Raw genomic sequence first — 26922 nt, forward strand, 5'->3', positions numbered from 1 at the left:
ACCATCTGACCAATTACCTCCATACATTGAGCCACTCACTAATGGCTGAACAGTAGACTGTAGAGAGAGGCAAGTAGTGAGAAGCTTGGATCTTCTGATTTCCATCAGAAAATTTTTCATAGATAGGGAATCGATAATGGTCAATAAGAAAACCACCATTGTAGCAAGGGAACTCTTCTCCAAATTCACTTTCCAGCCGTGGTAACATAGAAAAAGACAACAAGATCTCTGATTGAGAATTTGCTTGTTGAAAAGATGGCACCTGAACCAATATGTCGTCCAGGTAAGATGCACCGTACTTCCCTGAAACCTGACAACTGCCAAGAGAGCCCCCAGAACCTTTGAGAAGATTCTGGGCGCTGTGGCAAGGCCAAACAGAAGAGCCACAAACTGAAAGTGCTTGTCTAGAAAATCGAATCTCAGGAATTGGAGATGATCCCTGTGTATGGGAACATGAAGATGCGCGTCCTTCAGGTCTATAGTCATCATAAACTGACCCTCTTGGACCAAAGAATGTAACGAATGGTTTCCATTTTGAAGGACGATACCCTGAGAAACTTATTGAGACACTTTAGGTCTAAAATGGGATGAAAAGTTCCCTCTTTTTTTGGAACCACAAACAGTTTTGAATAAAATCCTAGACCCTGTTCTCTTACTGGAACTGGAACAATCACTCCCAGGGAGGAAAGGTCCTGAACGCACTTTAAGAATGCCTCGCTTTTTACATGATCTGCAGATAACCTTGATAGGAGAAATCTGCCCTTGGGAGGACGAGATTTGAATTCTATTTTGGATCCCTGAGATAATATGTCCACAGCCCAAGAATCTGGGACATCTCGTATCCACGCTTGACAAAAAAAGGAAAGTCTATCCCCCACTTGATCCGATCCCGGAGTGGGGGCAGACCCTTCATGCTGACTTAGTCTCAGCAGAGGGCTTCTTTGATTGCTTTCCCTTATTCCAATATTGATTGGGTTTCCAAGAAGACTTGGACTGCTCCTGATTGGAGGAAGGAGAGGAAGACTTTTGACCTTTGAAGTTAAGAAAGGAAAGAAAATTACTTTGACGTCCTTTAGGTCTATTCTTCTTGTCTTGTGGTAGAAAGGACCCCTTTCCACCCATAATTTCAGAAATTATCTCCACCAAACTTGGACCAAACAGGGTCTTACCCTTGTAAGGTAGTGACAGAAGCTTGGACTTGAAGGTTACATCAGCTGACCATGATTTTAGCCACAGAGCCCTGCGGGCTAGGACAGTGAAGCCTGACATCTTGGCTCCCAGTCTAATTACTTGCATGTTAGCATCAGAGATAAAGGAATTCGCTAGTTTGAGAGCCTTAATCCTATCCTGGATCTCCTCCATTGGAGTGTCCTCTAAAATCAGTTCTGACAAGGCATCACACCAATAAGATGCTGCACTTGCTACTGTGGCAATACAAACTGCAGGTTACCATTGAAGCCCCTGATGAACATACATTTTCTTTAGATAAGCATCCAGCTTTTTTCCATGGGATCCTTAAAGCTATCCTCAATAGGGATCGTAGTTCTCTTAGCCAGAGTAGAAATAGCCCCTTCTACCTTAGGCACCGTGTGCCATGAATCTCTAATGGAGTCAGAAACAGGAAACATCTTTTTAAAGACTGGAGACAGGGAGAAAAGTATTCCTGGCTTCTCCCATTCCTGTGCAATAATCTCTGTATTGTATAGTATTTGGTACTTGTAAAGCGCGGCTAATCACCGTAAGGGTCTCAAGGCGCTGCTCATTTTATCGACCTCGGAAGGATGAAAGGCTGAGTGGACCTCGCCGGGGATCGAACCTGGAACCCTTGGGTTGCTACAGAGCTCAGCCACAGTGCCTTAGCATGCTGAGCTATCTGTCCGTCACACGGTCTGGAACAGGAAACACTTCCATAAAGGAAGGAACATTATAGTATTTGTTAAACTTACTAGATTTCTTAGGGATGACAGCGTCAGGAGAGTCAGAGTCGTCCAAAGTAGCCAATACCTCCTTTAACAGTAAACTAAGGTGTTCAAGATTAAATCTGAAGTTTACTTCTTCAGCATCAGACAAAGGAATTATACTGTCAGAATCTGAGATTTTACCCTCAGAGGCTACCGAAGTATCGTCATCATAAGACTGATGAGTAAGGTCCACCTTCACGACAACAGATGGGAAAGACACCTTACCGTCTGATAAATGTTTAGATTTCCTCTTGCGTTTTCCCAACATAGGAAAAGAGGATAATGTCGCAGATACCACAGAGGATATCTGTGCAGCAAAATCTGATGGCAAATAAACTCTTCCAGGAGGCTGAGAGGAACTGCAGGGCACTGTATGTGACGCCATTGAGGCTTGGGACGTTTGAGGAGAAAGTTGTGGCATTGCCTGAACAGTATCATCCTGAGAGACATTAGGCTCAGAAACAAGAAATGTATCTTTACATTTCAATGTTTAATCTAAACATGAGGAACACAATTGCATGGGTAACACAATTTGGGTCTCAAGACACAATAAACATTTGTCCATAAGAACAGACTCCTGCTTTATGTCCATAGCTTAAAAGATTCCCAGAGATACAGGAATGACAAGTAAAAATAAATATTTTTAAACTTGACACTGTCACTTTAAATTTATTCAGAGCGAATTTGCGCTCAAAAACATACCCCTAATTAAGGGCCTCTACACCTCTGCAGACTGAGTTGCCATACCTGCCCCTCCGGAGTACAAAAAAATCAATTGTCCGCAAATGTGAAGGGGGCAGCATTGCACAAGCATTTCACAAAAAATGCTAGTGCAATGTTAAATGCCGACAGCGATGTCCGCCCGGCAATTGGTAAATATACCCCTAAAAGTTTACTTCTGGCAGTGTTTGTATGTAAGCGCTAAATAGCGTTCCACTTGTAATCTGGCCCCCTATCTGTTATTGGTTATCATATGCAGGTAGGGAGATGAATCAGGATACCATCACACATGAGTTAAGAACTCTTCTGGACCCACTCAATTTAATAAAAAAAAAATCTATACAGGGGCCCATATTTATCAAGCTCCATACGGAGCTTGAAGGGCCATGTTTCTGGCGAGTCTTCAGACTCGCCAGAAACACAAGTTATGAAGCAGCGGTCTAAAGACCGCTGCTCCATAACCCTGTCCGCCTGCTCTGAGCAGGCGGACAGGAATCGCAGGAAATCAACCCGATCGAGTACGATCGGGTTGATTGACACCTCCCTGCTGGCGGGCGATTGGCCGCGAGTCAGCAGGGGGTGGCGTTGCACCAGCAGCTCATTCCCACAGAGTTGCACTAGGAGGCGCCCTCTCTCTTTGTGATTTTCTTCACAGATTCCAGTTGCTTGAGAAACAGCATTTCTCTTTCGCTTATTCATTTTGATAGGTTTATTTCATTCAGTGGCACAGCCTGATACAATATCTCCATATACTGTAGTGTTTCTAAATAGTAAATACTTTATTACCCGTTGCAAATGTACAAATGCTAAACTGTTAAATACATTATAGCACTTAGTTTACAAATAAATAGATACCATATAAAAGTAAAATCTTACCCTTCAAGTATTAATTCCTCTAGCTTCTGAGCAACATCCCCAATACTTTCTGGGAAACATTTAAGCTGGTTGTATGATAAATTCAAATGTTTTAAGGATGGACATTTTGTAATTAAATTTAACTCTAAAGACGGACCAATTTCATTCCTTGAAATATCAAGAGTTATGATGCTGGATATCTCCAAAACACAAGAGGGGAAAGATTTAAAACTATTGTTGCGTAAGTCCAGATAAGTCAAACATTTTAATGCCTTGAGAAGGAAAAAAAAGAAAGAAAAAAAAATGTCAAATCAATATATACACAACATTTTTAAGCAAATATTATACTTAGCATTTCAGAAATGCAGGAGTCTATTAAATACCAAATATTTTTAACAGCATTGCATCAAATCATGTAAGGACTTAGATCTCATCCGTCTGCAGCAAGCAAATGGAAATTAAAGATGTGCAAAGTGGAGAAATATATATTTGTGTATTTATAATCATTTGCGAGCATTACTATTTAACGTGTGACCATGAGCATGCACATTTATGCATGCAAGTGTTGGTGTGTGCTCATATAACCGCTAAGTTCGCCCCGGCTTATGCCAACATTTACATGGGCTGGATGGAATTGTGCCTCATATTCTCTAGTGATTTTCCTTTTAAAAATAGCATCAAGTTATATGGTCGCTTTATTGACGACCTGATAATCATATGGGATAAAACACAAAATGAGAATACCATAGAGCATTTCATGACATATATCAACAACGAGTTTAATTTAACTTTTACACATAATAGCAACACTCACACTATAGATTATTTAGATTTAAAATTAAAAGTGGACCCCAATCATAATATAGTCACATCCACATACAGGAAACCTACTTCCAAAAATACCATCTTAAGAGCGGATTCATGTCACGTCCCACACCTTAAAAAAGGTATACCTAAGGGTCAGTATTTGAGACTGAGAAGGAACTGCACCAATTTAGAGACCTACAGAATAGAAGCTAATGAATTAACTGAAAGACTTATTAAAAGAGGAAACAATAAGTTCCAATTGAACAGCATTAGTAAGGAAGTTGAAAACCTCCAAAGAAACACCTTGTTTCAAAAGAAAAATAAAATCCAAGAGAGTGAAAATATAGTCTTTTCTACACAATTCGGTAGGCAATATTACAAGATTTGCAATGTTATTAAGAACAATCTCGTAATACTGAAGAGTGACAGTACATTAAAACAGATCATATCAAAAGGGATTAACCCCTTAATGACCGAGGACGTGCAGGGTACGTCCTCAGAAAAAAGGCAGTTAATGCCTGAGAACGTACCCTGCACGTCCTCGGTGTGGAAAGCAGGATCGCTTCCAGCTGCTTTCCGGTTATTGCAGTGATGCCTCGATATGGAGGCATCCTGCAATAACCTTAGATGGCCATCCGATGCAGAGAGAGCCACTCTGTGGCCCTCTCTGCACCGGACATCGATGGCCGGTATCGTTGGTGGGTGGGAGCCGGTGTGGGAGGTGGGTGGCGGCCATCGATGGCCCTGGTCATGTGGAGGGGGGCGGGATCGTGGGCGTGCAAGTCCGGGCGCTCGCGGGGGCGCGCGCACGTGCACGAGGGGGCGCGCGCAGGCGCGCGCCGGGGCAGGGACCGGGTGGGGACCGCTGCACTACAGAAAAAAATGTGTCCCAAAATAAAAGTGGGACCAGTAATTTTTTAAAAAAAACCTTATTCGTTATTTAGGTGGTGGGGGTTGGTCCGTGGGGGGGGGGGGGGGAAGCTACACTACAGAAAAAATAAAAAAAATAAAAAATAAATAAACAGCTGCCAGTACCCAAGATGGCCCCCAATAAGGCAGAGGGGGAGGCTTAGAGAGCTGTTTTGGGGGGGATCAGGGAGGTTGGGGGCTAAGGGGGGATCCTAAACACAGCATATGTAAATATGCTTTTTTTTTTTTTTCTTTTAAAAAAAAAAAAAATCTTTTATTTTAGTACTGGCAGACTTTCTGCCAGTACTTAAGATGGCAGGGACAATAGTGGGGTGGGGGAGGGAAGGGAGCTGTTTGGGAGGGATCAGGGAGTGGGATGTGTCAGGTGGGAGGCTGAACTCTACACTAAAGCTAAAATTAACCCTGCAAGCTCCCTACACACTACCTAATTAACCCCTTCACTGCTAGCCATAATACACGTGTGATGCGCAGCAGCATTTAGCGACTTTCTAATTACCAAAAAGCAACGCCAAAGTCATATATGTCTGCTATTTCTGAACAAAGGGCATCGCAGAGAAGCATTTACAACCATTTGTGCCATAATTGCACAAGCTGTTTGTAAATAATTTCAGTGAGAAACCTAAAATTGTGAAAAAATTAACGTTTTTTTTAATTTGATCGCATTTGGCGGTGAAATGGTGGCATGAAATATACCAAAATGGGCCTATATCAATACTTGGGGTTGTCTACTACACTACACTAAAGCTAAAATTAACCCTAGAAGCTCCCTACATGCTCCCTAATTAACCCCTTCACTGCTGGGCATAATACGCGTATTTTGCGCAGGGGCATTTAGCAGCCTTCTAATTACCAAAAAGCAAAGCCAAAGCCATATATGTCTGCTATTTCTGAACAAAGGGGATCCCAGAGAAGCATTTACAACTATTTATGCTATAATTGCATAAGTTGTTTGTAAATAATTTCAGTGAGAAACCTAAAGTTTGTGAAAATATTTGTGAAAAAGTGAAAAAAAAAATTTATTTGATCGCATTTGGCGGTGAAATGGTGGCATGAAATATACCAAAATGGGCCTAGATCAATACTTTGGGATGTCTTCTAAAAAAAAATATATACATGTCAAGGGATATTCAGAGATTCCTGAAAGATATTAGTGTTCTAATGTAACTAGCGCTAATTTTGAAAAAAAGTGGTTTGGAAATAGCAAAGTGCTACTTGTATTTATGGCCCTATAACTTGCAAAAAAAGCAAAGAACATGTAAACATTGGGTATTTCTAAACTCAGGACAAAATTTAGAAACTATTTAGCATGGGTGTTTATTGGTGGTTATAGATGTGTAACAGATTTTGGGGGTCAAAGTTAGAAAAAATGTGTTTTTTTTCCATTTTTTCCTCATATTTTATAATGTTTTTTATAGTAAATTATAAGATATGATGAAAATTATGGTATCTTTTGAAAGTCAATTTAATGGCGAGAAAAACGGTATATAATATGTGTGGGTACAGTAAATGAGTAAGAGGAAAATTACAGCTAAACACAAACACCGCAAAAATGTAAAAATAGCCTTGGTCCCAAACGGACAGAAAATGGAAAAGTGCTGCGGTCATTAAGGGGTTAAATATGTAGCAAAAAAAGCACCCTCAATTGGTGATTTAACCAATAAAAATTTTTTGGAGAAATCACAGACCCAAACCAACTGGTTAAGTTTAAATTCAGGTTTTTATAAATGTGGACATAGACCTTGTAAAAGCTGTGACTATACAGACAAAACTTACACTTTTACTTCAACCAACACCAATAAGACTTATACAATCAAATAGAGAATTGATTGCACTACACAATATGTGATTTATCTTATCACATGTCAATACTGTCATCAACAATACACAGGCATCACCACACGCTCATTAAATTATCGAATCAGAGAGCACCTATTATCATTAACTGAAAAAGAACCGAAAACTCCAGTGGCGAAACATTTTCGCCAACATGGCACAGGTGCCACATACTTTTCCTTCATAGGAATTGAAAGAATATTAAAAAATGCGAGAGGAGGGGATAGAACTCAGAAGAGAAGTCTTCTGGATAGTCAAACTGAATACCAGATATCCTTATGGTATAAACAGACGTTTGGATGTAGACCTATATGTATAGGCACATTAATTTTTAGGAAGTATACCCAATACAAAACACACATATCAATGAATATTCCATTTCCTATACCCTTACTCTCAGTCATTTTTCATTGTTCATTGTTTATTCTTTCATTTTTTCATCTTTCATTTTTTATTATAAAGTAACATGTCTCTTAGTACCCCCCATATTATTACTTACTTATTTTATTGCAATATCTTCCACTTAGTTTTATTTTTTATTTCTTATCTTTTATTGCTTTTCTTATTTTTAATGTATGTCTTCCTTTATTATTTATCCATTTATTTGTATCATTTACCCTGTAGAGAACGTCAATATTCTCTTTTAGATATATAGAGAGAGTCTATTTATGCCCCCCTTTTTTGCTGCTGTTCATTTAGCTTAACTCTATATATAGAATTGTCTATTGGCATTTTAAGAGAGTATAGTACAGGTTTAGTATTATACATATGTCAATACATATCGCCCATTTAAATAATAACTGACTACCTGAACTTCTTGATCTTTATTATATATGGGTTTAGCATTATATTATATATATAATAATACATATTGTCTATTCAAATAATAGCTGACTACCTGAACTTTACGATCTTTATTATGTGCTCTGCTGCAGGGGGCATTTATCCAATCCAATCCAAATTTAATTTTCGCATATATTTTTATTGTACACACACAGCCTGGACAGTATTTATGGCTCAGGGGTCATATCTTTGTGCTGGCTCCCAAATGCCGTGATTATATCAACTTACGAAGTTCCTTACTATAAGGACATACCTTTCTGGCCTTGTGATCCAACACACTGACCTACCAATTAAATCTGACATATTGATCTGCCTACCAGCACTATTAGTATCTTATTCTATTTTATTAATTTTATCTTAATATTTTTTCATTAGTATTATTATACTTTTATACCTATAGATATTCATAGATATTTATAGATATTTTTTGTGATTTATTCATTGATCTGATTTGACACGTATATATATATATGTTTTCTCTGACCTCAACTTCACAATTGTACTGTATCACATTATATTATCTTATTAGCTGTGTTTAGAAATGTTTTACTTTTATTCTTATTTTTTTAATTTTCTGTATGTTCTGTTTTTGTTTAGCTATAGTACCGCAGTGAGACCCCACTGAATACCAAATAATTTCTATACAGTAATAGTGCTTACAATATTATTTATTTTCCACTCTATTCAATGGAGCCACACTGATTGGTTTTAACTCAAGCAGCTCTTGGATTGGTGCATTACATGTTTAAAAGTTATCACTGTCAGATTCTAATTAGCCTCCGTTGAAGCGCAGCTACGCATGCGCGAAACGCATCAGTAGTTCCTGACTGTGACCCATTTACTTTGTAACAGTACTTGGACTCCCAATAAATCTTTTTTCCAACATTTGACTTCTTGAGCCAGCGCATCTTATTGCTTTGTTGTTCTATTTATTATTATACTTAATCTACTTAGATTACAAGTGGAGCGCTAAATATCGCTTTTATGAAAGAGACATTTGAGTTCCACTTAACAAGCCCTATTTTTCATTGTAAACACACCATTTTTTTTCAAAGGGGATTACTGGGATACTCCTTGCCCTATAATTTTATATAAGAATTATATTATATTAGTTTGTATTTAAAAAAGTGCCAGATTTTTGTTATAAAGGCACCCTACAACTTAGCTGCAACCAATAATCACCCCTTTAAATTGTAGCTCTCCAGCCCCAGCTGCTGCAGCCCACCGGGAAATCTCCTGGTATCCTGGTAGGCCAATCCGGCCTTGATACCAGCGCATGCTATTGTGTGCTGGTATTACAAGTTGACAGCAATGCGAACCCGAGCTCGCTCCCATAGGCTCAAATGGGAGCCTCGTTCTGATGCTGTGAGGCATGGCATGAAAACTAGCGCAGCGCAGGAGGTAAGTAGCGCAGCAATGGGTAGCAAATTGTAAATACTTATGTATATGCTTATATACATATATTTATGTGTTAATTATGTGTATATCACATATTAACACATAAATATATATGTATATCAGCATATACAATTATATTTACTGGGAACACACAGTTCCCATAGCTTGCAATGTAAAGGCAGTTTTCAGTGCCGTTTATTTTCTAACACCCCACAACCACCAACTTTAGCCCCACAAAAATGCCTAGTGCAGTTATTTTATTAAAAAATAAAAATGCTACTTTCAGGTCATTCTATTATCAAATTACAACTTGCTGGCTTCTCAGAATGAGGAGTTTGCAACAGATAAGCTTAAAGGGACAGTCTACACCAGAATTGTTATTGTTTTAAAAGATAGATAATCCCTTTATTACCCATTCCCCGGTTTTGCATAACCAACACAGTTATAAAAATATACTTTTAACCTCTGTGATTATCTTGTATCTAAGCCTCTGCAAACTGCCCCTTTTTCAGTTCTTTTGACAGACTTGCAGTCTAGCCAATCAGTGCCTGCTCCCAGATAACTTCACGTGCATGAGCACAGTGTTATCTATATGAAATACGTGAACTAACACCCTCTGGTGGTGAAAAACTGTTAAAATGCAATCTGAAAAGAGGTGGCCTTCAAGGTCTAAGAAATTAGCATATGAACCTCCTAGGTTAAGCTCTCAACTAAGAATACCAAGAGAACAAAGCAAAATTGGTGATAAAAATAAATTGGAAAATTGTTTAAAATTACATGCTCTATCTGAATCATGAAAGTTTATTTTGGCCTAGACTGTCCCTTTAAAGGGACACTGAACCCAGATTTTTTATTTCTTTATTCAGATAGAGCATGCAATTTTTTTTTTTTTATAATGTTTATTTATAACCAACAGAGTGTACAATCAAATTAATTCAATCTCTTTGTGCCTCGCAGGGCCAGATAACACGAAATATATTACAAAACAAAATTTTAAATGGAAAATTTCACATAACACATACCAAATTACTGATCCCTTTATATGAAATATTTGTACACCTAGTTGGGCTTTTCCTGATTAAGTAAAATACAAAAACGAATGAACACTCATAAAAACACAGAAACATCTAATTAATAAAAAGAAAAAAAAAGAACAGAAAAGAAAAGAAAAAAGAAAAAAAAGAAAAAAAAAAAAAAAAAAAAAAAAAAAAACAAACCCAGACAAAAACAAAAAAAAGAAAAAGTATACCTTATGTAAGGCTAACCTGCCTAATGTGAAATTTCAGTGTTTGTTCCACTCAAATAAATGATCACCTGTTGGAGAGGTTTAACTTTCCCCCTCTCACTTAAAAAACGTCCAGTTAAGAGATGACAATAACTTAATCGGCAATCCTCATCCTTAACTGGGGTGGACCCAGCAAAAACAAACAGCCGACGTGCATACAGACAAGTAATAGAACTAAGAGGAAAAAAAAAAAAAAAAAAAAAAAAAAAAAACCAGAAAAGAGAGTGAGTGAATTACCATAGGCCCAACAACACCATTTCTGAGTTTCTAAATGGATGAATCAGGAGGTCAATTTCACTTGAGGGAAAAGATTTAATAAAAAGTGCCCACTTCTTAAAGAATGAAATGACCTCTCGTTCCTCATTTAAATTAGTATCCATTTGCTCAAGAGTACATTGTTTTTTTAGACAATTTTTGACCTCCGGGATACTGGGGACAGTCCCTCCCCGCCATTTTCTGAGAATTAAGTATCTGGCTGCTAATATGGCCATATTAACAATTTTGGAATTGCCTATCTGCGCTTCTAAGTCCTTCCATAAAAATATAATGTGAGATACCTCTAATCTCAGAGAGGAGGTTCCCAGAATAGTATTAAGCCAGTATTGTAATTTCCACCAAAATTGTTGAAGTTTTGGGCAATCCCAGAACATATGTATAAGATTAGCAGAAGGAAGGGAACATTTAGGGCAAGAGCTAAATTTAAAATTACCGTACCGCGCTCCCTTTTCTGGAGTAAAAAAAGTCATTAATAATAATTTAATGTGGGATTCTCTCCATGTGGAAGAAAGAGTGACTCGTTTAGTTTCCGCAATTGAGAATTGGATACAACTAGTCTCTATAAAACTTTGCCTTAAAGCAGGAGCCCAGTTAGTGGAGATTTTTTCCAGATTAGAGGCTCCTTTTATAGAGCTCAAATCTGTATAACTAGTTGAAATTGACATAGTACCAATTTTAGCTAAGATAAGCCATTTCTCTATTGGCCCCTGTGACCAATTCCAACCGTAAGTGCTTATTATATTAGATGCGAAATGCCTTGCTTGTAAATACGCAAAGAAATCTTTTTGGGGGAGTTTATATTCCGTTCTCAGTGCACCAAAGGTTTTTATGCATGTTCTTTCAAAATCTAGTAACTGAGAGAGCTTTCTTAGCCCTACCTTATACCATCTCTGGAAAGGTGAAAATTGAATTCCCGCTTGAAATTGAGGGTTACCTGATAGTGGCATGAACTTAGAAATCCTATGTTCAACACCTAAGAGTTTGCACACTTTCCACCAAGCTTGAAGGGGGTTATAGATTGTTCTCATCTTTTTCACCTCCTTCGGTAATTGAGCAACAATACAGTGAATAGTTGCTAAAGGGAGATATGGATGTATTATGTTCCTTTCTAGATTATTGTTAGTGACGTAGTCTCTCTCATGTACCCAGTCCAAAATTAGGCGTAGTAAAAAGGCATAGTTGTAAAGTTTTAAATCTGGTAGCGCCAGGCCCGCTAGTTCTCTGGGGAGAGAAAGTTTAAGTAAGGAGATTCTGGGTTTTTTATTTTGCCACAGGAATTTTCTCAGAGAAGTGTTAAATATTGTCAAATCTCTTCCCCTTATGATCAATGACATGTTTTGTATTACAAATAAAATTTTGGGAAGACAAATCATTTTATATAAGGCTATGCGGCCTGACAACGAGAGGGGGAGATTCTGCCAATTTTTAAGAGTCTTCATAACTCTATTAAGAACTGGGGTGATGTTAAGGTTATACCATTTTTCCGGATTAGGTGAAATCATTAACCCTAGATATTTAAAAGCTCTGGAGACTATTTTGAAGGGTATGTTTAGCATAGGTTCCTTGGGGGGTTTAATCCACATAAGTTCCGATTTTGTGGTATTCACTCTATACCCGGAGAAGGAACCGAATTGTTCAATGATGGATATAAGTTTAGGAATATTGTTGGCACTGTTAGACATGTAGCGCATGCAATTTTAAGCAACTTTCTAATTTACTCCTATTATCAAATTTCCTTCATTCTCTTGGTATCTTTATTTAAAAAGCAAGAATGTTTAGATGCCGGCCCATTTTTGGTGAACAACCTGGGTTATTCTTGCTGATTGGTGGATAAATTCACCCACCAATAAACAAGTGCTGTCCAGCGGCCTGAACCAAAAATTGGCTGGCTCCTTAGCTTAGATGCCTTCTTTTTCAAATAAAGATAGCAAGAGAATGAAGAAAAATTGATAATAGGAGTAAATTAGAAAGTTGCTTAAAATAACATGCTCTATCTGAATCACGAAAGAAAAAAATTGTGTTCAGTGTCCCTTTAACTAAATCTGCTCCACTGCAAACCTCCGACTACAGAAAAATGGACTAACAATGGCATTGTAAGTTTGTTTTATCATTGGTTATAATGTAATTATCTTCATTAAACTTATCAAATGAATGTCAAGGATATTGCTTTCTTTAACAACATTTTTACATCATATCTAGAATGCACACTAAATTACTCTATTGCTCATTTTCCTTGTACTTGTTGGCATTCAATAAAAAAAGGAATGCAGTTGTGTACTGGATGATTGTAAACATTTGCAAATAAAGGCTTTCTCAGTTTGAAGATATCTTCTTATTTCCTAAAGTAAAGGGAGGCTTTGGCTACAAATTTATCTTGAAAGAACTGAAAACAGCCAATCAGATGCTGTATTACTGCCCACACACACTCACAAACACACACACATACACAAACACACAAACACATACACGCACATATACACATACATACAAACACACACACATATACACACACACTCACAAACACACACATACACAAACACACAAACACATACACGCACATATACACATACATACAAACACACACACATACATATACATACACACATATACACACACACATATACACACATACACATACACACATATACATACACACACACAAACACACACGCATATACACACACATGCACATACAAACACACACAAACATATACACACACACATATATACATACACACACAAACACACACACAAACATATACTGTACATACACATACACACACACTTTAACCACAGCACAATCGAGGCTAGAGATTCTGAAATATGTGTAAATGCCGGTCTCACGGAATGAATTGACTGTTACTTACAGCCATGTGAGTGTACTGTGATATGGAGTCTTTAAGCAGGCCACACATAATCAGATTAAAGGGACCAGGAAATTATTCATGATTCAGATAGAACATACAACAACTTTCCAGTTTACTTCTAGTATCAGATTTTCTTTGTTTTCTTGTTATCATTTGTGGAAAAGCAGGAAGGTGAGTTTAGGAGTGTGCACATGTCTGCAGGACTATATGGCAGCAGTTTAGCAACAATGTTATACAATAAAAAAAGCGTTAAATGCCAGCACTACTTCCTGTCATGTAGTGCTTCAGATATGTGCACGCTACCTATCTAGGTATCTCTGCAACAAAATAACGTAAAATTGATAATAGTATTAAATTGTAAACTTTGCTAAAAAACATAATTTATGCTTACCTGATAAATTCCTTTCTTCTGTAGTGTGATCAGTCCACGGGTCATCATTACTTCTGGGATATTACTCCTCCCCAACAGGAAGTGCAAGAGGATTCACCCAGCAGAGCTGCATATAGCTCCTCCCCTCTACGTCACTCCCAGTCATTCGACCAAGGACCAACGAGAAAGGAAAAGCCAAGGGTGAAGTGGTGACTGGAGTATAAATTAAAAAATATTTACCTGCCTTAAAAACAGGGCGGGCCGTGGACTGATCACACTACAGAAGAAAGGAATTTATCAGGTAAGCATAAATTATGTTTTCTTCTGTTAAGTGTGATCAGTCCACGGGTCATCATTACTTCTGGGATACCAATACCAAAGCAAAAGTACACGGATGACGGGAGGGATAGGCAGGCTCTTTATACAGAAGGAACCACTGCCTGAAGAACCTTTCTCCCAAAAATAGCCTCCGATGAAGCAAAAGTGTCAAATTTGTAAAATTTGGAAAAAGTATGAAGCGAAGACCAAGTTGCAGCCTTGCAAATCTGTTCAACAGAGGCCTCATTCTTGAAGGCCCAAGTGGAAGCCACAGCTCTAGTAGAATGAGCTGTAATTCTTTCAGGAGGCTGCTGTCCAGCAGTCTCATAAGCTAAACGAATTATGCTACGAAGCCTAAAAGAAAGAGAGGTAGCGGAAGCTTTTTGACCTCTCCTCTGCCCAGAGTAAATGACAAACAGAGAAGACGTTTGTCGAAATTCCTTAGTTGCCTGTAAGTAAAATTTTAGAGCACGGACTACATCCAGGTTGTGCAGTAGACGTTCCTTCTTTGAAGAAGGATTTGGGCATAAAGAAGGAACAACAATCTCTTGATTGATATTCCTGTTAGTAACTACCTTAGGTAAGAACCCAGGTTTAGTACGCAGGACTACCTTATCCGAATGAAAAATCAAATAAGGAGAATCACAATGCAAGGCTGATAATTCAGAGACTCTTCGAGCCGAGGAAATAGCCATTAAAAATAGAACTTTCCAAGATAACAACTTTATATCAATGGAATGAAGGGGTTCAAACGGAACGCCCTGTAAAACATTAAGAACAAGGTTTAAACTCCATGGTGGAGCAACAGTTTTAAACACAGGCTTAATTCTGGCCAAAGCCTGACAAAAAGCCTGGATGTCAGGAACTTCTGACAGACGTTTGTGTAACAGAATGGACAGAGCTGAGATCTGTCCCTTTAATGAACTAGCAGATAAACCCTTTTCTAAACCTTCTTGTAGAAAAGACAATATCCTAGGAATCCTAACCTTACTCCAAGAGTAACCTTTGGATTCACACCAATATAGGTATTTACGCCATATCTTATGGTAAATCTTTCTGGTAACAGGTTTCCTAGCCTGTATTAAGGTATCAATAACTGACTCAGAAAATCCACGTCTTGATAAAATCAAGCGTTCAATTTCCAAGCAGTCAGCTTCAGAGAAGTTAGATTTTGATGTTTGAAGGGACCCTGTATCAGAAGGTCCTGTTTCAGAAGTAGAGACCAAGGTGGACAGGATGACATGTCCACCAGGTCTGCATACCAAGTCCTGCGTGGCCACGCAGGTGCTATTAGAATCACTGATGCTGTCTCTTGTTTGATTCTGGCAATCAATCGAGGAAGCAACGGGAAGGGTGGAAACACGTAAGCCATCCTGAAGTCCCAAGGTGCTGTCAGAGCATCTATCAGGACTGCTCCTGGATCCCTGGATCTGGACCCGTAACGAGGAAGCTTGGCGTTCTGTCGAGACGCCATGAGATCTATCTCTGGTTTGCCCCAACGTCGAAGTATTTGGGCAAAGACCTCCGGATGAAGTTCCCACTCCCCCGGATGAAAAGTCTGACGACTTAAGAAATCCGCCTCCCAGTTCTCCACTCCCGGGATGTGGATTGCTGACAGGTGGCAAGAGTGAGACTCTGCCCAGCAAATTATCTTTGATACTTCCATCATAGCTAGGGAGCTTCTTGTCCCTCCCTGATGGTTGATGTAAGCTACAGTCGTGATGTTGTCCGACTGAAACCTGATGAACCCCCGAGTTGTCAACTGGGGCCAAGCCAGGAGGGCATTGAGAACTGCTCTCAATTCCAGAATGTTTATTGGCAGGAGACTCTCCTCCTGACTCCATTGTCCCTGAGCCTTCAGAGAATTCCAGACGGCACCCCAACCTAGAAGGCTGGCGTCTGTTGTTACAATTGTCCAGTCTGGTCTGCTGAATGGCATCCCCCTGGACAGATGTGGCCGAGAAAGTCACCATAGAAGAGAATTTCTGGTCTCTTGATCAAGATTCAGAGAAGGGGATAAGTCTGAGTAATCCCCATTCCACTGACTTAGCATGCACAGTTGCAGTGGTCTGAGGTGTAAGCGTGCAAAGGATACTATGTCCATTGCCACTACCATTAAGCCGATTACCTCCATGCATTGAGCCACTGACTGGTGTTGAATGGAATGAAGGGTGCGGCAAGCACTTTGAAGTCTTGTTAGCCTGTCCTCTGTCAGGTAAATCTTCATTTCTACAGAATCTATAAGAGTCCCCAGGAAGGGAACTCTTGTGAGTGGAACGAGTGAACTTTTCTTTTCGTTCACCTTCCATCCATGTGACCTTAGAAATGCCAGCACTAACTCTGTATGAGACTTGGCAGTTTGAAAGCTTGAAGCTTGTATCAGAATGTCGTCTAGGTATGGAGCTACCGAGATTCCCCGCGGTCTTAGTACCGCCAGAAGAGCACCCAGAACCTTTGTGAAGATTCTTGGAGCTGTAGCCAATCCGAATGGAAGAGCCACAAACTGGTAATGCCTGTCTAGGAAGGCAAACCTTAGGTACCGATAATGATCTTTGTGAATCGGTATGTGAAGGTAAGCATCTTTTAAATCTACAGTGGTCATGTATTGACCCTCTTGGATCATAGGTAAAATTGTCCGAATAGTCTCCATCTTGAACGATGGAACTCTTAGGAATTTGTTTAGGATCTTTAAGTCCAGGATTGGTCTGAAAGTTCCCTCTTTTTGGGAACCACAAACAGATTTGAGTAAAACCCCTGTCCCTGTTCCGATCGTGGAACTGGATGGATTACTCCCATTAACAAGAGCTCTTGTACGCAGCGTAGAAACGCCTCTTTCTTTGTCTGGATTGTTGACAATCTTGACAGATGAAATCTCTCTCTTGGAGGAGAGTATTTGAAGTCCAGAAGGTATCCCTGAGATATTATCTCTAGCGCCCAGGGATCCTGAACATCTCTTGCCCAAGCCTGGGCGAAGAGAGAAAGTCTGCCCCCCACTAGATCCGATCCCGGATCGGGGGCCCTTAATTCATGCTGTTTTAGGGGCAGCAGCAGGTTTCCTAGTCTGCTTGCCCTTGTTCCAGGACTGGTTAGGTTTCCAGCCTTGTCTGTAGCGAGCAACAGCTCCTTCCTGTTTTGGTGCAGAGGAAGTTGATGCTGCTCCTGCTTTGAAATTACGAAAGGAACGAAAATTAGACTGTCTAGTCTTGGCTTTGGCTTTGTCCTGAGGCAGGGCATGGCCTTTACCTCCTGTAATGTCAGCGATAATCTCTTTCAACCCGGGCCCGAATAAGGTCTGCCCTTTGAAAGGTATATTAAGCAATTTAGACTTAGAAGTAACATCAGCTGACCAGGATTTTAGCCACAGCGCCCTGCGTGCCTGAATGGCGAATCCTGAATTCTTCGCCGTAAGTTTAGTAAGATGTACTACGGCCTCCGAAATGAATGAATTAGCTAGTTTAAGGACTCTAAGCCTGTCCGTAATGTCGTCCAGAGTAGCTGAACCAATGTTCTCTTCCAGAGACTCAATCCAGAATGCCGCTGCAGCCGTGATCGGCGCAATGCATGCAAGGGGTTGCAATATAAAACCTTGTTGAACAAACATTTTCTTAAGGTAACCCTCTAACTTTTTATCCATTGGATCTGAAAAAGCACAGCTATCCTCCACCGGGATAGTGGTACGCTTAGCTAAGGTAGAAACTGCTCCCTCCACCTTAGGGACCGTTTGCCATAAGTCCCTTGTGGTGGCGTCTATTGGAAACATTTTTCTAAATATCGGAGGGGGTGAGAACGGCACACCGGGTCTATCCCACTCCTTAGTAACAATTTCAGTAAGTCTCTTAGGTATAGGAAAAACCTCAGTACTCGTCGGTACCGCAAAATATTTATCCAACCTACACATTTTCTCTGGTATTGCAACTGTGTTACAATCATTCAGAGCCGCTAACACCTCCCCTAGTAATACACGGAGGTTTTCCAGTTTAAATTTAAAATTTGAAATATCTGAATCCAGTCTGTTTGGATCAGAACCGTCACCCACAGAATGAAGTTCTCCGTCCTCATGTTCTGCCACCTGTGACGCAGTGTCTGACATGGCCCTAATATTATCAGCGCACTCTGTTCTCACCCCAGAGTGATCACGCTTACCTCTTAGTTCTGGTAATTTAGCCAAAATCTCAGTCATAACAGTAGCCATATCCTGTAATGTGATTTGTAATGGCCGCCCAGATGTACTCGGCGCTACAATATCACGCACCTCCCTCTGAGCGGGAGATGTAGGTACTGACACGTGAGGCGAGTTAGTCGGCATAACTCTCCCCTCGTTGTTTGGTGAAATTTGTTCAATTTGTACAGATTGACTTTTATTTAAAGTAGCATCAATACAGTTAGTACATAAATTTCTATTGGGCTCCACTTTGGCATTGCAACAAATGACACAGGTATCATCCTCTGAATCAGACATGTTTAACACACTAGCAAATAAACTTGCAACTTGGAAATACAATTCAATTAGAATAATATTAAAACGTACTGTGCCTTTAAGAAGCACAGAAGATCTATGACAGTTGAAAATTAATAAATTGAAACAGTTATAGCCTCAATCCTTGTAAACAACACAACTTTAGCAAAGGTTTAATCCCATTAGCAAAGATAACAAATTCTGAAAGCAGGAAACAAATTACAGAATAAACGTTTTTTATCTCAGTCAAACTATAATTCTCACAGCTCTGCTGAGAGAAATTACCTCCCTCAAAATAAGTTTTGAAGACCCCTGAGCTCTGTAGAGATGAACCGGATCATGCAGGGAATACAATGAGTTGCTGACTGAAATATTTGATGCATAGTAAAAGCGCCAAAAAACGGCCCCTCCCCCTCACACACAGCAGTGAGGGAGAACAGAAACTGTCAGAAAAACAGATTAAGCAACTGCCAAGTGGAAAAATAGTGCCCAAACATTTATTCACACAGTACCTCAGCAAATGAAAACGATTTTACATTCCAGCAAAAACGTTAAACATAATCTCTAGTTATTAAACAGCTTTATGTATTTCTTACAGTGTAATTCTAGTGAAGTACCATTCCCCAGAATACTGAAGTGTAAAGTATACATACATGACATTATATCGGTATGGCAGGATTTTCTCATCAATTCCATTGTCAGAAAATAAAAACTGCTACATACCTCTATGCAGATTCATCTGCCCGCTGTCCCCTGATCTGAAGTTTACCTCACTCCTCAGATGGCCGAGAACAGCAATATGATCTTAACTACTCCGGCTAAAATCATAGCAAAACTCTGGTAGATTCTTCTTCAAACTCTGCCAGAGAGGTAATAACACACTCCGGTGCTATTTTAAAATAACAAACTTTTGATTGAAGATATAAAACTAAGTATAATCACCATAGTCCTCTCACACATCCTATCTAGTCGTTGGGTGCAAGAGAATGACTGGGAGTGACGTAGAGGGGAGGAGCTATATGCAGCTCTGCTGGGTGAATCCTCTTGCACTTCCTGTTGGGGAGGAGTAATATCCCAGAAGTAATGATGACCCGTGGACTGATCACACTTAACAGAAGAAATTGTATTCTCTATCTGAAACATTGGATTTCATGTCCCTTTAATGTCTACCCAATGATCCATTTTACCTGCTGGAGTTTATTAAATTGTTTACAAATAGCTCAGTTACCTTTATTTTGTCATTTAAAATAACTAGACTTGTTGTGGATCAAGAATATGGTGCAACAAATTTGAGATGTGGCCCCACTGACCAATTTCCCTTAAAAAGAAAATTGAATCGATTAAAATGACTAATTATGTGTTTGCTATTTTTTAGTTTGTAATCCCTTTTAACGTACAAAGTTGTGCAACAATGTTGTGCCAGTTTTCTATTTAAAACTGAATTTTACTTAGCATCAATATAATGTTACAGATTTATGAAGAATATTTTTTTTAATTCGCAATAAAATAAGTGTTAAAGGACTAAATATGGTAACGTGTTCTGGGTTTTAGCCAACAGATGGCAGCAGAGTTCAGGTTAGAGTTGAAAAAGCTAAATGCTGCTGGTTTGAGCTCAAATTTTGCTTTGTACTGTTATTCAAGGGAGTTTGTGCCAAAAATGATTCGATAGTCTAAATACCACACTCATGTGATAGCAACAACCCATACACTGGGTGATTTTCTACTTATTAAATGTTACAGTGTTTAAGTGATTTAATAGAAGAATTCAGGTGACGTTAAAGAAACATAAAATATAAAATTAAAGGGACAGTAAAACCCAGCTCGCTCCTGCTGTCTGACAGAGAAGGAGCGAGCTGCACTTAGTGCTATGGCGCGGTCGGGCCGGGCTGTGACTATACAGCTGGCCCGATGCGCTGTTTGAAAAAAACAGACCCGCTCAGAAGATCACAGAGAGCGGGTCTGTAAAACAGCAGTTTTTTTAAAAAATTCAAAGGGGAAATTATGATTTATAAAGATTGCGCTAATATAATGTTATATAATTCTGCACTATGTGCAGAATTATATAACATTATTTTTAAGGTTTACTGACACTTTAAACTTTCAGGATTCAGACAGAGATTACAATTTTAAACTTTCAATTTTACTTCTATGATCAATTTGTTTTCAGCCTTTTTATGTGCAGACTTTCTGTGGCACCAGCTCCTACTGAGCATGTGCAAGAGTATATGTATGTGAGTCTGTAATTGGCTAATGGCTGTCACATGATACAGTGGGCAGGGAAATTGACACAAACTTTGACATTTCTCAGAAAAAACAAATCTACTGATAATTTGAAATTCAGACTAAGTGCTATTACATTGTCTTTTTACTGTCTATTTCTGGATTATACAATTCAGATACCTAATAATTCAGAAGGCAATGACTTCCTGTTTAACATGATATGGATTGGTTATATTTGCCTCATAATAAAATAATGGAACATATATTGCAAACAGTCTATAACATAATTTGAGTTAAAGGGACATTAAACACTAAATACATGCTAGATAGAATGATGCATTCAAAGAAAAGATTAGTCCATGAGTAACATGTAGATGTATTTTTTTAAAGTTTCATAAGTTGTTTAAAAAGTGACAAAATAAGTGTAAAGTTTTAGTGTCTATAAAACACTGGGAGCTGCCATGTTGTAACTTGTGTTACCTTCTCTGCTGTGGCCAATTAGGGACAGTTATAAATAGGTCACTAGAGTGTGCAGCCAATGGTTGTGCTGGATTTAACAGTGTTCTGCACTTCCATTTCTAACAGGAACCGAAAAGCTCACAATTTCAGAATGGAATTACAGGCAAAGAGGACAAAATAAATAATGAAAGTATATTGCAGAGTTGTTTTATTATATACAATTTATCATTTTATATTACCATCTCAAAATATTTAATGTCCCTTTAAAGGGACATGAAGCCCAACATTTTTATATCATGATTTAGGTATAAGATACAATTTTAAAGAACTTTACAGTTTACAACTATTATCAAATTGGCTTCATTCTCTTGGTATCATTTGTTGAAGGAGCAGCAATGCACTACTATTTCTAACTGAACACATGGGTGAGACAATGATCAGTATAAATATGCAGCCACCAATGAGCAAATAGAACCTAGGTTATTTGCTGCTCCTGAGCTTTCCAAGATAAACATTTCAGCAAGGCATAACAAAGAAAGCAAGCAAATTAAATAATAGAAGTAAATTGGAAAGTTGTTTAAAATTGTATTCTCTATCGGAATCATGAAAGACATGTTTTGGGTTTCATGTCCTTTTAAATCATCTGAGAACTGTAACCTCACTTAAAGGGACATAGCGGAGCAACAGGAAAATGCTCTAAGGAACTAAAATATTTTACTGTTGCACTACTGCTTTCTGTTTAATCCTGGCAAAGGAATTAGTTAAAGGCTGTTCCTGAGCTGGGTAATTTCTTATTTTAGTCTCAGTGCTGCCACTGTAAACACAATGTTTATACATTGTTGTGAGTAACCAGGCTGCATAAACACCTGTAAAGTTAACCCTTTCCTGCCTTCAGTTTCAGTTTTTTTGAACAACTAGTATTGTGCCCTGTGAAGTTAACCCTTTCCTGCCTTCAGTTTCAGTTTTTTTGAACAACTAGTATTGTGCCCTGTTAAGTTAACCCTTTCCTGCCTTCAGTTTCAGTTTTTTTGAACAACTAGTATTGTGCCCTGTAAAGTTAACCCTTTCCTGCCTTCAGTTTCAGTTTTTTTGAACAACTAGTATTGTGCCCTGTGAAGTTAACCCTTTCATGTCTTCAGCTGTGTCTTACACTATTAACTCTTGGGGGGGGGGTTCGTTTTTTTTTATCCATTACACAAAAATTCCAAATTACCTCAAATAACTGTGTGCCCTTTGCTGTTACTAACTAAAGGCATTGCAGGGGTTAATAGCAAAAGAGATTCACTTCAGTATGTCAATAATTGTCCTAACAGCAGTTCAGTTCAATTTCTACAAACTATCTATACAGTTTCTTCACGTTGTATAGAAATGACCAACAGTGGCTGGTAATTTAAGACGCTTGATTCTGCCATAGGGTATAAAATACTCTAAAAACATAATTTATGCTTACCAGATAAATTCCTTTCCTTCTGGACAGGGAGAGTCCACAGCTTAATTCTTTACTGTTGGGAAATACAACACCTGGTCACCAGGAGGAGGCAAAGACACCCCAGTAAAAGGCTTAAATATCCCTCCCACTTCCTCATTACCCCAGTCATTCTGTCGATGGAACAAGGAAAGTAGGAGAAACATTAGGGTATAAATGGTGCCAGAAGAATAAAATAAATAATAGGGGACCGCCCATAGACAAGAAAAAACGGGCGGGGGCCGTGAACTCTCCCTATCCAGAAGGAAAGGAATTTATATGGTAAGCATAAATTATGTTTTCCTTCCTAAGATAGGGAGAGTCCACGGCTTCATTCCTTACTGTTGGGAAAACTATACCCAAGCTCCAGAGAACACTATATGAATAACGGGAGGGAACAAAAAGGAAGAGGCGGACCCTATTCTGAGGGCACCACAGCCTGCAAAACTTTTCTCCCGAAAGCTGCTTCAGCCGAAGTAAAAACATCAAACTTGTACAAATTAGAAAAATTATGTAAAGAGGACCAGGTAACGCCTTACAAATCTGATCCATACAGGCCTCGTTCTTAAAGACACAAGAGGAAGCCACTGCTCTAGTGGAATGAGCCGTTATCCACTCAGGAGGATGATGTCCCTCTGCCTCGTAAGCTAAGCGGATGACATTCCTTAACCAAAAAGGTAGGAAAGTCAAAGTAGCCTTCTGCCCCTTACGCTTCCCCGAACAGACAACAAACAAGGAGGAAGATTGTCTAAACTCCTTAGTAGCCTGAAGATAGAACTTCAAGGTGCAAGCCACATCCAAACTGTGAAGTAAGCGTTCCTTCGATGAAGAAGGATTAGGACACAAGGAAGGAACCACAATCTCCTGATTGATATTGCGATCTGAAACAACCTAATTTAGTGCGTAAAAACTGCCTTATCTGCATGAAAAATCAAATAAGGGGGCTCACATTGCAAAGCAGAAATCTCAGAAACTCTGCACGCAGAGGCAATAGCCAATAAAAAGAGAACCTTCCAAGACAACAATTTAATGTTAACGGAATGTAGAGGCCCAAACGGAACCTGTTGCAAAACCCGAAGAACAAGATTTAGGCTCCAAGGAGGAGCCCCAGATCTAAACACAGGTCTGATCCTAATCAGAGCCTTAACAAAGGACTACACGTCTGGAAACTCAGCCAGTCTCTTGTGCAATAAAACCGACAGGGCCGAAATCTGTCCCCTCAGGGAACTAGCAGAAAGGCCCTTCTCCAGCAGCCAGATCCTGGCAACCTTAACTCTGTGCCAGGAAAAACCACGCTCTTCACACCAGTATAAGTAGGTCCTCCACACTTTGTGGTAGATACGCAGAGTAACTGGTTTACGAGCTTGAATAAGAGTATCAATGACACTCTCAGAGAAACCTCTCTTGGGTAAGACTAAGCTTTCAATCTCCACGCAGTCAGCCTCAGAGAATCTAGATTTTGATGAACAAATGGACCTTGTATCAGCAGGTCTCTGTGACAAGGTAACTTCCACGGAGGAGATGAGGACATCCCCACTAGATCCGCGAACCATGTCCCACGATGGAGCAATCAGGATTACTGATACCCGCTCCTGCTTGATGCGGGCCACCACTCGAGGAAGAAGCAGTAATGGAGAAAAAAGATATATGACTTTGAACCTCCAGGGCACTGCTAGTGCATCTTTTAGATCTGCTTGGGGATCCCTTGACCTTGACCCATATCTAGATATCTTGGTATTGAGACGGGACGCCATGAGATCTATCTCCCGCGTACCCCACTTGCTACATATTTCTGCCAACACCAAGGAACTTCTCGTTCCCCCCAGATGGTTGATGTAAGCCACCAAGGTTATATTGTCTAATTGGAATCTGATAAACTGGGACGAACCCAGAAGTGGCCAAGCATTCAAGGCCTTGAAAATTGCCTGTAGTTCCAAAATATTGATCGGGAGGGAGGACTCCTCCTGAGTCCACAACCCCTGTGCCTTCCTTGCACGCCAAGCAGCTCCCCATCCGGAGAGGCTTGCGTCCTTAGTCACAATCTCCCAGGATGGTCTTAAGAAGCATGTCCCTCTGGACATATGATCTGGACAGAGCCACCAAGAGAATGATTCTCTCAACCGGCTGTCTAATACAATATATTGAGACAGAACTAAATGATCGCAGTTCCACTGCCTCAGCTTGCACAGTTGTAAAGGTCTGAGACGGAACCTGGCAAAAGGAATGATGTCCATGCAGGGCACCATGAGACCAATCACCTCCATACACTGAGCAACAGAGGGAATAAAGGAGGTTCAGAGGGCAAGACATGCCAAAGTTAGCTTGCAACATCTCTGGTCTGTTAGAAATATCCTAATTGATATGGAGTCTATTATAGTACCCAGTAATTACACCCTGGTACTTGGGATAAGAGATTGGAAGAACCAATTCTTTCCCATTTGATCTTAATAATGTTCACCATCTTAACAGGAACAGGAAAAGTCAAAGGAACTTTCCTGTCTTCGTAAACTCTGTCTAATTTAGGTATCATAGGTTCTTCAGGCAGCGCGGCCTCTGGAACCTCTAACGTAGACCTCCTTTAATAAAAAACGCATGTGCTCAATTTTAAATCTAAAGGACGGTTCCTCCGCAGTAGGAGGCTTAGACGCTAGGGACTCCGAGCCAGAAAATTAACAGAGGAAACGCTCTCCTCAGTTTCAAGTCTCAGCCAGAATGGAGGAAATGAAAGTAGACCACACCCAGTCACATGGAGTGCAAGACAGTACATCCCCTGTTTTTACAAGTACAGCAAGTAATAGGAGCTGTGCAACACTTTTAAAAAACGAAAGTGAAACTTAAAAGTGAAACCTGTTTGTTCCAGCCAAAAAAACACATTCTATCAGCCCAGGAAAAAAATTACACAAAGCAGCATGTCAATAATTAATACACTGATAAATTAACCCCAACTGTTCAATAAACCCCCTTCAGAGGATATTAACCCTGGATCCTATCAAGGTATAAAGGAGCCACACTGTGACCCTGTTATAGCATTTTATGTGTAAAAATTTAAACCATCTTACCTCCAGGATCCATGTTGTGGAACAGAACACGGCCTCTCAAGTGTGACAGTCTTATAGCAGCGCACCTGACATGGACTTGAGTGAGAGAAAGCAGGCAGTGAAACATGTCAACACTGATTGCTTAGGAGCTGTTAGCAGTAGTCTGGATGGTTTTGCAGAAAAACTTTCCCTGCATCTCCAGATTCTAACTTTCATCAATACTCTTACTGAGAGGTTGACATGACTACTTAAAACTCCAGTCCTATATCGAAGGGCAGATACCCTTTTTCAGGACTCTCCGAATCTTCTGACACTTCTCTGCCACCTCCTAATGTGACGAAAGGCAAAGAATGACTGGGGTAATAAGGAAGTGGGAGGGATATTTAAGCCTTTGGCTGGAGTGTCTTTGCCTCCTCCTGGTGACTAGCTGTTGTATTTCCCAACAGTAAGGAATGAAGCTGTGGACTCCCCCTATATTAGGAAGGAAATAAGAAATTACCCCTGTGCTGTACTGAGATGGTGACTTTCGGCTCCAGACATATGCCACTAAAGAATGGCTCACATGCTGTATTGCTGTAGTAAAACACCATAGTGCAGCGGTGGTGAATCTGATGTATGTGTATACAAGGTGGCATGAACAAATATGTTACTAGAAACCCATCCTACCATAAAACAGGCAGCTGCCAACCATCCACAGCTCGGTTTGATCATTTGCAACCTGTAGATGACCTACTGCTACCTCCTGCATCTTGCACAACAAAAAACAATGGCATGCATGCTTTTGCCTAGAAAGAGCTGTTCATCTTGATTATTAATAGCGC

At 39.6% G+C, this 26922-nt stretch overlaps 1 protein-coding gene across 3 annotated transcripts in view; it reads right to left on the reverse strand.

The window, feature by feature from the left end:
• The window catches only part of LRRK2 (leucine rich repeat kinase 2), a 649887-nt gene that overhangs the window by 261915 nt on the left and 361050 nt on the right, over nucleotides 1-26922 (reverse strand). For all 3 annotated transcript variants that reach the window (XM_053716587.1, XM_053716586.1, XM_053716588.1), the window contains one exon: nucleotides 3558-3808. In XM_053716587.1, the coding sequence (XP_053572562.1) occupies nucleotides 3558-3808 (251 nt within the window). The remainder of the gene's footprint in view (nucleotides 1-3557; nucleotides 3809-26922) is intronic.

The sequence above is a fragment of the Bombina bombina genome, chromosome 6, assembly GCF_027579735.1.
Source record: "Bombina bombina isolate aBomBom1 chromosome 6, aBomBom1.pri, whole genome shotgun sequence".
NCBI classification, from domain to species: domain Eukaryota; kingdom Metazoa; phylum Chordata; class Amphibia; order Anura; family Bombinatoridae; genus Bombina; species Bombina bombina.